The sequence below is a fragment of the Trachypithecus francoisi genome, unplaced genomic scaffold, assembly GCF_009764315.1.
Source record: "Trachypithecus francoisi isolate TF-2019V2 unplaced genomic scaffold, Tfra_2.0 Lachesis_group15, whole genome shotgun sequence".
Taxonomy (NCBI): domain Eukaryota; kingdom Metazoa; phylum Chordata; class Mammalia; order Primates; family Cercopithecidae; genus Trachypithecus; species Trachypithecus francoisi.
This window is the reverse complement of record NW_022681460.1, coordinates 103,632,656-103,645,395: the sequence shown is the minus strand read 5'-3', so window position 1 is coordinate 103,645,395 and position 12,740 is coordinate 103,632,656. Positions and strand designations below refer to the sequence as shown.

General features: G+C 49.4%; 1 protein-coding gene across 2 annotated transcripts; it reads left to right on the top strand.

The window, feature by feature from the left end:
* The first annotated feature begins 1,110 nt into the window (after nucleotides 1–1,110).
* Nucleotides 1,111–11,590, top strand: RMI2 (RecQ mediated genome instability 2). Of its 2 annotated transcripts, none has more exons than XR_004443015.1 (2): nucleotides 1,111–1,274; nucleotides 10,469–10,605. XR_004443015.1 is itself a non-coding variant. In XM_033235726.1 (2 exons), exons 1-2 carry the CDS (start codon nucleotides 5,386–5,388, stop codon nucleotides 10,615–10,617), a joined length of 444 nt encoding a protein of 147 aa, XP_033091617.1. In that variant the 5' UTR covers nucleotides 5,085–5,385; the 3' UTR covers nucleotides 10,618–11,590. The 2 variants fall into 2 exon arrangements, 1 of the variants encoding a protein (XP_033091617.1); XM_033235726.1 differs by lacking the exon at nucleotides 1,111–1,274 and adding an exon at nucleotides 5,085–5,680 and having other exon boundaries at nucleotides 10,469–11,590.
* The last annotated feature ends 1,150 nt before the right edge of the window (nucleotides 11,591–12,740 follow it).

Below are 12,740 nucleotides of genomic sequence, written 5' to 3'. Positions count from 1 at the left end.
AGGCCGAGGCGGGCGGATCACGAGGTCAGATCGAGACCATCCTGGCTAACACAGTGAAACCTCGTCTCTACTAAAAATACAAAAAAGTAGCTGGGCATGGCGGCGGGCGCCTGTAGTCCCAGCTACTCGGGAGGCTGAGGCAGGAGAATGGCACGAACCTGGGAGATGGAGCTTGCAGTGAGCCAAGATTGCACCACTGCACTCCATCCTGGGCGACAGAGTGAGACTCCGTCTCAAAAAAAAAAAAAAAAAAAGGAAAAGTATCTACTTCTTAGGGTTGTCATGAGGAGTAACTGAGTCTCTGCACATGAAGTGCCTGGCATGGTGCTTGGCACATAGTAAGGGCTCAGCTAATAACAGCCTTTGCTATTACGAAGATGTCACTGTATGGATACCCTTCCAGAACAACCCATTTTCTTTTTTGTTTTTTCCTTCAAGACAGAGTTTTGCTCTTGTTGCCCAGGCTAGGGTGCAGTGACACGATCTCAGCTCACTGCAACTCCGCCTCCTGGGTTCAAGTAATTCTCCTGCCTCAGCCTCCCAAGTAGCTGGAATTACAGGCATGTGCCATCATGCCCAGCTAATCTTTGTATTTTTAGTAGAGATGGGGTTTCACCATGTAAGCCAGGCTGGTCTCGAACTCCTGACCTCAGATGATCCGCCCACCTCGGCCTCCCAAAGTGCTGGGATTACAGGCGTCAGCTACCACGCCCCGCCCAGAACAACCCCTTTTCTTAGTGCAGTAGGGTTCTTTGTTTCTGGAAACCAGAAGCATTTTTGACCTGATCAGCCTGGGAACTGGTGAACAGGCAGATTGAGGATAAAGCCAAGGCCTACAATTCCTATCACCTTACCTTTGTCCTCACTGGTGCAGGTGGCAGGAAGCCCCCTTCCAAGGATATTTGATCTCACTTGGGGGCTGGAGCTTGGGGAGGCTGGCACACAGGGTTGCTTCAGGCCTGAGCGTGAGGGTGATGGATTGTGGTGCGGGGGAGGGGGAATAATCCTCCCTAGAGGGGAGGCTTACCCAACGTGTGTCAACAGACCCCAGTTGTCTGCTCATGACTGTAATTTAAGATGACGATTTTGCAACTCCTGGAGCTGGTAAAACACTACAGCCCCTTGGGCGTTTTGCAGGAGATTTAAGGATCTGCATATTAGTGAACACGCAGGCTGTCTTGGTGCCTGGAGCAGAGCTCACGTTCTAGAGAGAATTTGCAGATTGGAAGCCCATGGGCCAGAATCACTCCACGGATGACTTTCAGGGGCACAAGGTTTGTTTTTGTTCCTTGTTTTAGAATTGAATTCGTTGCCAGCATTTTTTTTTAAACATGGAGATTATACATGAAAATGTCTTGAGCCGGGTGCAGTGGCTCACACCTGTAATCCCAGCACTTTGGGGGGCCGAGGCAGGTGGATCATCTGAGGTAGGGAGTTCGAGACCAGCCTGGCCAACATGGTGAAACCCCATCTCTACTAAAAATACAAAAAATTGGCCGGGTATGGTGGCAGGCGCCTGTAATCCCGGCTACTTGGAAGGCTGAGGCAGGAGAATCACTTGAACCTGGGAGGTGGAGGTTGCAGTGAGCTGAGATCGTGCCATTGTACTCCAGCCTGGGTGACAGAGTGAGACTCCATCTAAAACAAAAACAAACAAAAGAAAATGTCTTGAAAAATCAGATCTAGCAACAATGGGCCCACAGTCCTGCATGACAACCATTGGCTGAGTGTGCTGGACCCCTTTTGCCAGGACATCAGACAGCCAGTTTACCCCTGCTACACCAGGGTTACCTGTCTGTCTGCTGCTGACAACTTAGTTTGAGAACCCAGGCTTTACTGGTAAGATAGACACAGACTCAACTATTTATGGTTCAAAACAGAGGGCAGTGAGTATTGTAGCTTAGGGCAGTGGTTCTCCATAGAGGTGATTTAGCACCCTAGGGGACAGTGGCAATGTCTGAAGACATATTTTGGTTGTTGCAACTTGAGGAGGGTGCCATGGTATCTAGTAGGTAGAGAGCTGGGATACTGCTCAACATCCTGCAGTGCACAGGACATCCCCCATGACAAAGATTATCCAGCCACAATGTCAGTAGGGCTGAGGCTGGGAAACCATGGATTAGGGGCACCGGCAAACTGGCCTGGAGGGAAGAGGTTCATTCCAGTTGTGGGGCTCAAGAAAGGCTCCCTAAAGAGAAGAGGTCTTGCTGGTGAGCAGACACTTGATGACTAAGCCAGGTTTCACCTGAGGGTGACTGACCGTGAGGCATGTCAGGCAGAGAACAAACAACACAAGCAAAGGTCTAGAGGCACCTTTGATGGGTGGAGGTGGGTGAGAGTGTGAACAGTGAGATGGAGCCTGTGGTTCAAGATACATGAAGTTTGGGGTCAGATGAATTTGGGTTTGAGTTCTGACCCTTACCACTCACTAGCCATGTGGCTTCAGGCTTGTCATTGGCTTGAACCTCAGCTTCATCATCTGTAAAATGGGGATAAGAAATGTGGTTATGTAGGGCCAGACTCATCTATCCGAAGTCCTCCATTTCTACTCTGCGTCCCAGCCATTCTCAACTACTGGCAGTTTGCTACATGCTTCTTGCTTTCTCTCCCCTGTCTAGCCTCTCCATGTGCAGTTCCCTCTGCCTGGAAAGCTCACATTCCAGATGTGTGGATTACACCATCAAGGTGTTATAAACCCGGTGCTGATATGCCCAGACTTGTTTTGAAAAGACCACTGTGCCAGCAACAGGGTGTTGGGCTTGTGGGAGTGGGGTAGGGAATCTAGAGGCCAAGGCAATGATGGGGAATTCCCAGGCTCATACAAGAAGCCTGGGAGCTTCTGCCTTCACCCTAACTCCCTTCCCCATCACTTCTCTGGCCTTAAGGTACCTTGGGAGAAGGTCAGTGAGGACCCACCAGGCATGAACTGGTTGGATTGTCTCTTGGTTAATGTTCCTGCTCCCTTCTCAGCGTAGGAGCCGGGTTACTTTATAGGTCAGGGTTGAGGTGTTGTATTAGTCTGTTCTCACACTGCTATAAAGAACTACCCGAGACTGGGGAGTTTATAAAGGAAAGAGGTTTAATTGACTCACAGTTCCGCAGGGCTGGGAGGCCTCAGGAAACTTACAATTATGGCAGAAAGGGAAGCAAACATGTCCGTCTTATGTGGCGGCAGGAAGAAGTGCTGAGCAAAGGGGGAAAAGCACCTTATAAAACCATCAGATCTTGTGAGAACTCACTCACCATCACAAGAACAGCATGGGAGTACCTGCCCCCATGATTCAATTACCTCCCATGGGGTCCTTCCCATGGTATGTGGGGATTATGGAAAGTACAATTCAGCAAGAGATTTGGGTGGAGACACAGCTAAACCATATTAGGTGTAGAGTCCAAAACCTCATAGAGGCTATGGGCCAGCCCCCTGGCTTCCTTAAGCCTCAGTTTCCTCACCTGTGTAGAACAGTCTTTTCAGGGTCTGTGGGGGTACACGGGATACTTCCTACAAAGTTCTTACAATAGGACCTGGCTCAATTTTATAAAAATGAAGCTCTTGGCTGGGTGTGGTGGCTCATGCCTGTAATCCCAGCACTTTGGGAGGCTGAGGCGGGCAGATCACGAGGTCAGGAGTTTGAGACTAGCCTGGCCAATATGACGAAACCCCGTCTCTACTAAAAACTATAAAAATTAGCCAGCCATGTGGCGTGTACCTGTAGTCCCAGCTACTCAGGAGGCTGAGGCAGGAGAATCACTTGAACCCAGGAGGCGGAGGTTGTAGTGAGCTGAGATCGCGCCACTGCACTCCAGCCTGGGTGACAGAGTAAGACTCCGTCTCAAAAAAAAAAAAAAAGAAAAGAAAAAAAAATCAAGCTCTTGGTGAATACTCTGAATACCCAGTACTGCAGGAGGCCCTGAGAATTCAAAGTCTCTCTCAAGAACCAACCTTGACTTTAAGGATTGCCTGATTTAGGATTTGTGGACTTTGCTGACTGGGGACATCCAATTTTTAGGGAGAAATTCCTGGGAATTTTATTTCAAAGATGTGCACAAAGATTTAGCTTTTACAGGTGGATCACCAGGTCAGGAGATTGAGACCATCCTGGCTAACACGGTGAAACCCCGTCTCTACTAAAAAAATAACAAAAAATTAGCCGGACGTGGTGGTGGGCGCCTGTAGTCCCAGCTACTCGGGAGGCTGAGGCAAGGGAATAGCGTGAACCTGGGAGGCGGAGCTTGCAGTGAGCTGGGATCGTGTCACTGCACTCCAGCCTGGGCGACAGAGGGAGACTCCGTCTCAAAGAAAAAAAAAATGTGATAAGACAAATCGAGTATTATGCAGTAATTCAAGAGGAAGCAGATGGATATTTGCTGATACTGAAAGATGTTCATTATTAAGTGAAAACAATATACAAAACACTATTTATATATCAGTAATAGGCCAGGTGTGGTGGTTCATACCTGTAATCCCAGCACCTTGGGAGGCCAAGGAGGGAGGATTGCGTGATCCCAGGAGTTCAAGACCACCTTGGGCAACATGGTAAGACCTTGTCTCTACAAAAAACACAAAAATTAGCTGGACGTGGTGGTGCACGCCTGTAGTCCCAGTTACTCAGGAGGCTGAGGTGGGAGAATCACCTATGCCCGGGAGGTGAACGCTGTAGTGAGCTGTCACTGTGCCACTGCACTCCATCTTGGGTAACAGAGACCCTGTCTCAAAACACACACACACACACACACACTTTAAAACCTGGAGGCTAATATACCTCAAAATTAACAGTGGATATCTATAAGCGGCTTTTACAATATTTTCTTATTCTACATTTTTCCCTTTCTATTTTTTTTACAATAAATGTGCATTTCTTTTGTGAAAATTAGCAATATATTTTATTAACCTTAAAATTATTTGATGCTATTAAAATATAAATAAAAATAATAAAATAAAGGGCAAGTTTGCCAACTCCCCCCGTCTCCCTCCCCAGCCTTATCTCCTGACTGGATTATTGATCACTCCCAATAAACACGGACTCTTAATTCGTTTCAGTATTTACTAACTTCAGAACAAGGCCATGTAAAGATGAATAATCATACTCTGCAGGTGATCTGCATGCACGCCAAATTTTGAGATGCGTTGAAAGAGGAAGTTCTTTACCTCTCTGCCTTCCATTATTTATTCTCATTTAACCCATTTCCTCCATTCATCCCTGAGAGCGTTTATTTCCTTTTATCTACGCATGCCCACTCCCGGCTGCTAGAGAAGGCCGGTTCGCCCGGCGGTCCCGCCTTCTGACGTCGACCATTGGCCGGCTCTGCCAGCACGCTCCTGATTGGTGGTTGCGGGCCGGGCCCCGCTGCTTCTCAAAGTTGGCGGGAAAGCGGCGGCGAGACGGAATGGCGGCGACTGCGGACTCGTTCTCAGGCGGCCTCGCGGGGGTGCGGCTGCCTAGGTCGCCACCACTCAAGGTGCTGGCGGAGCAGCTGCGGCGCGACGCGGAGGGCGGCCCGGGCGCGTGGCGGCTGTCGCGAGCGGCGGCGGGCCGCGGGCCGCTGGACCTGGCGGCCGTGTGGATGCAGGGCAGGGTAGTGATGGCGGACCGCGGCGAGGCGCGGCTGCGGGACCCGAGCGGGGACTTCTCGGTCCGCGGCCTGGAGCGGGTGCCGCGCGGGCGGCCCTGCCTAGTCCCAGGTAATGCCCAAGCCTCACCGGGCGTCCTCTTCCCTGCTGTCCGCCGAGAGGTTCCGAGGCCAGATTCTATCCGGGTCTTGACACTCGGTGGGGGCGGGGGCGGGGCGTATCTGCCCCTCCTCTGGGCCTATGCCCCTGCGGTCCCAGCTTGGGTACCCTTGCTGCGGTCCGTCCTCGGTGAAGTTGATCTGATGATAAGCAGTCCCTTCAACAAATACAGATTCCTGGGACTCTCCCACCTCTAGTGGGAATCTTCTGGGGAGGGACCCAGGCACCTGCATTTGTCACAGGCCCCCTCCCCCAGTTGATGTCCTTGTTCGCCATCAAGTTTTGGGAAAGACTGTCCTGGGAAACTTCTGCTCATCCTTAACGTCTCAATTCAAATGTACCTTGGCTGCAGCTCACTCGTGTTTGCCTCTTTTCTTTTCTTTTCTTTTCTTTTTTTTTGAGACGAAGTCTCACTTTGTCTCCTTGGCTGGGGTGCAGTGGCACGACCTCGGCTCACTGCAGCCTCCACCTCCCATATTCAAGCGATTCTCATGTCTCAGCCTTCCGAGTAGCTGGGATTACAGGCATGTGCCACCATACCCGGCTAATTTTGTATTTTTTAGCAGAGACTGGGTTTTGCCACGTTCGCCAGGCTGGTCTCAAACTCCTGGCCTCAAGTGATCTGCCCACCTCGGCCTCCCAAAGTGCTGGGATTACAGACGTCAGCCGCTGTGCCCTGCCTGCTACCTCTCTTAAAACACTGATGCTCAAGCTTGAGCGTGCATCAGTCTCTCCTAGAGGGCTTCCTAAAGCTGGGATGGCTGGGGCTCCACCCTCAGGGTTTCTGAGTCATGAGGTTCAGGTGGGGCTGGAAATTTGCATTTCTAACCAGCTCCCAGGTGATGCTGATGCTGCTGGTCTGGGGACCATACTTTCGACTTATTACATGTTTTATTTGAGATAGGGGACTCACTGTTGCCCAGGCTGGACTTGAGCTCAAGCAATCCTCCTGCATCAGCCTCCTTGGGTAGCTGAGACTACAGGCCTGCACCACCATGCCTGGTGTTTGGGGGCCATACTTTGAGAATCACTGGGCCAGACCAAGCTACTGGAGGGCTAGAGCTGTGTGGTCCTGACAACGGTATCCTCAGCATCTGGCCCAGTGCCTGACACATAAGTGCTCCAAGAACCAGTTGTCTTGAGTGACAGGCAGTGGGCATCCATCTCACTTGTTCCCTGGGATGTCAGTTGAGCACGTGTTGTACATCAGCCCCCCATGTGCAGTGCTGGGCTGCAGCCGAGACCCAGATAAAGTCTGCTGGGAGACAGGCGGTGAGCAAATGTCCCAGAGGATCACTGACCCCTGGGGAGCCGTGAGGATGTGCAAGGTGCTGAGTGGCCCGGGGAGGCTTCTAGAGGATGTGAGGTCTAAGCTGAGGAGGTCTGAGGATCCATGGGCCTTCCCTCACTTCGGCTCCCTCCCCTGGGAAATCAGGCCAAGATCACTTCATTCCTAAGGGCCCTTCCTGCTCAGTCTTAGAGTCTAACTAGAGATAAGTCAGTGGTCTGGTCTGAGCTGCTTTGGTCTGGGACAGGCTTAGGTCGAATTTTTGGCTCCACTCCTTCCCAGCTGAGCTGCCTGGAGCACTTCTGTTAACTTTTCTGGACTTGTACTATTTTGTAAAAGGGAGTGAATCATTCCTGCCTGTTGTGTGGATTCAGTAAGTAAACAACTGCCTTAACACTGCACCTGGCTCATAGTGAAGGTGCAAAACATGGGACCTGTTTACTGCCACATGCTCCTGTTCCCTCCTCCGACCGCCTTACCCTTCAGCTTTCCCTCTCTTCCTGCCCTCAGCCCCAGCGTTGGTCTAGGATAGGGTCAGCAAACTACACGCCTCCTCTTTTCACGTGTCCTGTGAACTGAAAATGCTGTTAAATGTTTTATTTATTACTATTATTATTTTTGAGACAGAGTCTCACTCTGTCTCTCTGGCTGGAGTGCAGTGATGCAATCATGGCTCACTGCAACCTCCACCTCCTGGGTTCAGGCAATTCTTGTGCCTCAGCCTCCTGAGTAGATGGGATTACAGGCGTGCACCACCACACCCGGCTAATTGTTGTAGTTCTAGTAGTGATGGGGTTTCACCATGTTGGCCAGACTGGTTGGTCTCGAGCTCCTGGCCTCCCAAAGTGCTGGGACTACAGGCATGAGCCACTGCGCCTGGTGGGATTTCACATTTTTAAATGGTTGAAAAAAAAATCATGACATGTGAAAAGCATATTACATTCAAGCATCAGTGTTCATAAGTAAAGTTTTATTGGAATACATTGGTAATTTACAGAATGTCTTGGGCCTCTGTCCCACTACAGCTAGAGGTGAGTATTTGGGACAGAGACCCTGTGGTGGGAGAAGCACAAAATATTTACTGTCTGGCCCTTTACAGAAAAAGTTTGACAACCCTTGGCCTTAGCCTTGGCCCAGCATGTAACCCATGCTGCTTGGTGTGTTGATTTGCAGGCGAAGCCCCTTGCAGGCAGGCTGGGGTAGTCTCCTGTCTGGTCTCAGCCCTGGCATAAGCCTGGCATCTAGTAAATACTTCAGTGTTTGAACCAATGGGCATTGGTGAACCTGTCTGACATACCCATTGGCCTGAATGCCAGCTGACAGGGGCCCTATCATTTCCTCTTGTTAATTAATACCGAGTCTAGCTTGACAAAGTTGAGTCACTGCCATTAGGCAGGGAGGCAGGGAGGTAATCGGGCCACTAAAACACAAAGTAACATTGCAGGCAAGAGTGAGGTGGCGCAGAGGAGGAACAGCTGATCCAGGCTTGAGGGCTCAGGGAACGCCTCCTGGAGAGGCAGCCCGGAAGGATGCATTGGAGCTATCTAGAAGGACCAACCCTCCTGGGTTGCCTAGGACTGAGAGCGTCCTGGGATGTGGGACTTGCAGTGTTAAAACTGAGACAGTTGGGCACCCTCTGTCAGTGTGCAGTGGCAGGAGATTGTGCAGCTCTATGGAACAGCCTGTGCAAAGGCTTGGAGGGCATAGAGCCCCGTACCTTTGGGGAGCCTGAGGCAGCGGTGGAAGGTAGGATAGAGCCTCAGTGGCTGTCTGGAAGGACATGCCTGCTTCAGGATGGCCTTGAACTCTGCTCACCTCACTGCTGCTGCTCTAGTGCTGTTCCTCTACCACCTCTTCCTCTGGAACATGCAGGAGTTTGTTTCCATAAACCTAAGGTGCTGAAGAGGCGAGTTGAATGAGAAGCTCTTCCTGCCCTCAGGCTGCTGTCTGTCTGCAGGAGAATCGGAGAAACCATGCTTACCTAGATAGTGCTTGGATCAACTGAGTTCTGGAGGCAGGAGGTGGATTCAAGAATGTTGACTGCAGCATTGGGGTGGGGATGGTTTCGAAGAGGAGGAAGCTGGCAGGAGATGGGCCGTAGCCATTGGAATGGTCAGGGCAACCACGGGGTGGGGATGTGGGAAGGAGAGGGAGAGACAGTGCAGAGCTGCTTTGGAGTGTGAGAGGGTGTGGGTAGAACCTACAGGGCCAATTTGTCCCATTGCATGCCTTTGAGCTCATCTGGCTGGCTGTGTGTGCCTTCCTAGTAGAGCTCTTGTTCCCCTCTCCTGGTTGGAATGCCCTTGGGCTTGTTCTTCTTTTCCTGGGCCGTTAGTCGTTCTACTTCTATGGGTTCCAACCCTACCAGCGCTTTAGGCCTGTTCAGAGGGAATGGCAAGTGCATTTTCAGAACCAGTCTCTGTCACGGAGGGACCCAGGTGGAATGTGGGGAGGAGTTCTGAGATACCTGAGCACATCCTGCCTGGGGTTGAACAGCGGAATCAGGGGTCAGCTTGCCTGGCTTCCTTCAGTCAAAGCCCCAGGCCCCCACGTACAGTGCAATGAAAGTAGCCTTACAGGGGCAGGCAGCGGGACTGGCACTGGGCCTGTCTTTCCTGCAGTGTTTGGAGTTTTCTTTTACACAATTGGGTTTTGTGTGGTTGAGACTGGCCAAGTTTTGCTTTCAAGGAGAGTCGCTTCCCCAAGGGAATGGGAAGAGAGTCACAGTTAATATGTCATTAGATCATCCCGGTGGCAGCCGGCCCTGGTGTGGATTTGCTTGTTTGTGCTGGAGGAGGTGGCAGGGATACATTCCAGCAGTTGGAACAATGGGGCGGGGGGCTGCCTGCCCAGCCTTTTCGGCAACGTGGAGGGAGAATTGGATTTGCTTGGTCAGAGGGTGTCTGCAGAAAGAGGATGTGACCTGTGCACAGAAACCAGTCACATACCCTGTAGCATTGAGCAAGGAACGGGATTACAGGAAAGCTAAGGTTTTCTGCTCCTACCTCAGAGCAGGCTAATTATAGCTCACTCTGACGGGAGCGTTGCCTCCATTCTTTGGGCATGATTACATTTTACATGACAGTTTTGTTTGGCCTAGTAAAATCAGAAACCAAAGAAGATGGCCGGGTTCGGTGGCTCATGCCTGTTAATCCCAGCACTTTGGGAAACCAAGGTGGGTGGATCAGCTGAGGTCAGGAGTTCAAGACCAGCCTGGCCAACATGTGAAACCCTGTCTCTACTAAAAATAAAAAAGTTAGCTAGGTGTGGGGGCAGGCATTTATAATCCCGGCTACTCAGGAGGCACAAGAATCGCTTAAACTCAGGAGGCGGAGGTTGCAATGAGCAACCTCCTGAGATTGTACCACTGCACTCCAGCCTGGGCGACAGAGCAAGACTCTGTCTCAAAAGAAAAAAAAGAACATTACTATGGGCTTTTCTTCTTTTTCTAGGAAAGTATGTGATGGTGATGGGAGTGGTTCAGGCCTGCAGCCCTGAGCCCTGCCTGCAGGCCGTGAAGATGACAGACCTTTCTGATAATCCCATTCATGAAAGTATGTGGGAACTGGAAGTGGAAGATTTACACAAGAATATTCCTTAGATAATGTTGGAACTGTCATTAAAAATAACCAAAATCCTGAAACTGTTTAGAAGCTTATAGTGATGTGGATTTCATGGACATTTTTCAATGCATATTTTTCAAAAGTTTCTCAGAAAGCCTTGCTTTGGTTGACCAAGGAGTCCGGATGTAGGAATGTTTAAGTCCTGGGATACTTCAGTGACACAGCCTCTGCCGCCCCTTGCTTTGCCTGTGTTCGCTGATGAAAAGCAGATGCTTGTGTTTCTTTTTCCTTCCTGGTTTGTGTGTGTTAATTCTCTCTCTCTCTCTCAGACACAGAAGTCTCATGTTGCATTTTCCAAATTTTGTGAGTGATGATACTTTTTCCATTTCTGCTGCATCGCTGTTTTACAATGCAAAATGTAAGCTCGGTTATTGCCCGTGGTGATTAAAGTGTGGTTATGGGCAGGAAGACAGACTGTGTGAAAAAGGAATGACATCAGAGCTCCTCATCTTCATTAGCAACTACCATAACCAGTTTGCAAGTCAAATGGCATATTTCCTAACAGCAGGCACGGTGGCCCCTGAAAGACAACAGCTCCCTTTCTGCTTCGGACACCACTCAAACATTTAGACACGGCTCTATCCATTTTCCTAGCTAGAGAAGGTGATACCTTCTTCTATCACTCAGAGATGTTGAGACGTTTTCTGAATTTCTTATTGAAATGAAAAACATCAAGATAAAGGACGCCTTTCAGGCATTAGCTAAACTTCTGCTGCATAACTTTGGGCGAGACATGGTGAGCCTCCTGGTTTAGAGTTCTTTTTGTCTTTTTGTATGGAATGACTTTTTGCTGTGATTGTTTTGAATGTTGGGTTTCTGCTGTCTGCTTAGTACCAATGCCTGAATTTTCTGCGACTGTAAATATCAAGGGAGTTAGATTATGTTATGACATGATTGTAGACTTTCATCTGGATTATTGATATTCTACCTCTAATAAATTGTTTAATAAGCTGTATGGATTTTTTTTAATAGACTTAAAAAAAAACAGTTTTAGGTTTTCAGGAAAATGGAGGAGAAACTACAGCATTCCCATATACTCCACACTCACACCCCACTCCCAGTTTTTCCAGCTGTGAACATCTTTTATTAGGATGGTAGGTACATTTGATAAACCAACATTACATTGTTATTAGCTGAAGTCTACTTTACATTAGGCTTCATTCCTTCTCTTATACATTCTGTGGATTTTGGCAAATGCATAATAACATGTATCCACCATTACAGTATCATCCAGAACAGTTTCACTGCCCTAAAAATCCTCTGGGTTCCCCTTATTCACCCCTCCCCTGAAACCCTGACAATCACTGATCTTTCTTTTCAGTTTTGCCTTTGCCAGAATATCACATAGTTGGATCATACAGTAAGTAATTTTTTCAGACTGGGTTCTTTCATTTACTATGCATACAAGATTCTTCCATATCTTTTTTTTTTTTTTTTTTCTTTTTTAAGACAGTCTCACTCTTGCCCAGGCTGGAGTGCAAGGGCACAATCACAGCTCACCACAGCGTCAACCTCTCAGGCTCAGGTGATCCTCCCATCTCAGCCTCTCAGGTAGCAGGACTACAGGTACGTGTCACCATGCCTGGTTAATTTTTTTTTTTTTTGAGATGGAGTCTCGCTCTGTCACCCAGGCTGGAGTGCAGTGGCACGATCTCACCTCCCTGTAAGCTCCGCCTCCTGAGTTCAAGCGATTCTCCTGCCTCAACCTCCGAGTAGCTGGGGCTAGAGGCCATCATGCCCGGCTAATTTTTTGTATTTTTAGTAGAGATGAGGTTTCACCATGTTAGCCAGGATGGTCTCAATCTCCTGACCTTGTGATCTGCCCGCCTCGGCCTCCCAAAGTGCTGGGATTACAGGCATGAGCCACAGTGCCTGGGCCATGCCTAGTTAATTTTTTGTGTGTTTTTTGTAGAGAGAGGGTTTTGCCATGTTGCCCAGGCTGGTCTCAAACTCCTGTGCTCAAGCAGTCTTCCCCACTCAGCTTCCCAAAGTGCTGGGATTACAGGTATGAACTACTGTGTCTGAGATCCTCCAGGTCTTTTTGCAGCTTGTTAGCGCTTTCTTTTTTTTTTTTTTAATAAATGCCCATGCTTATTACAAG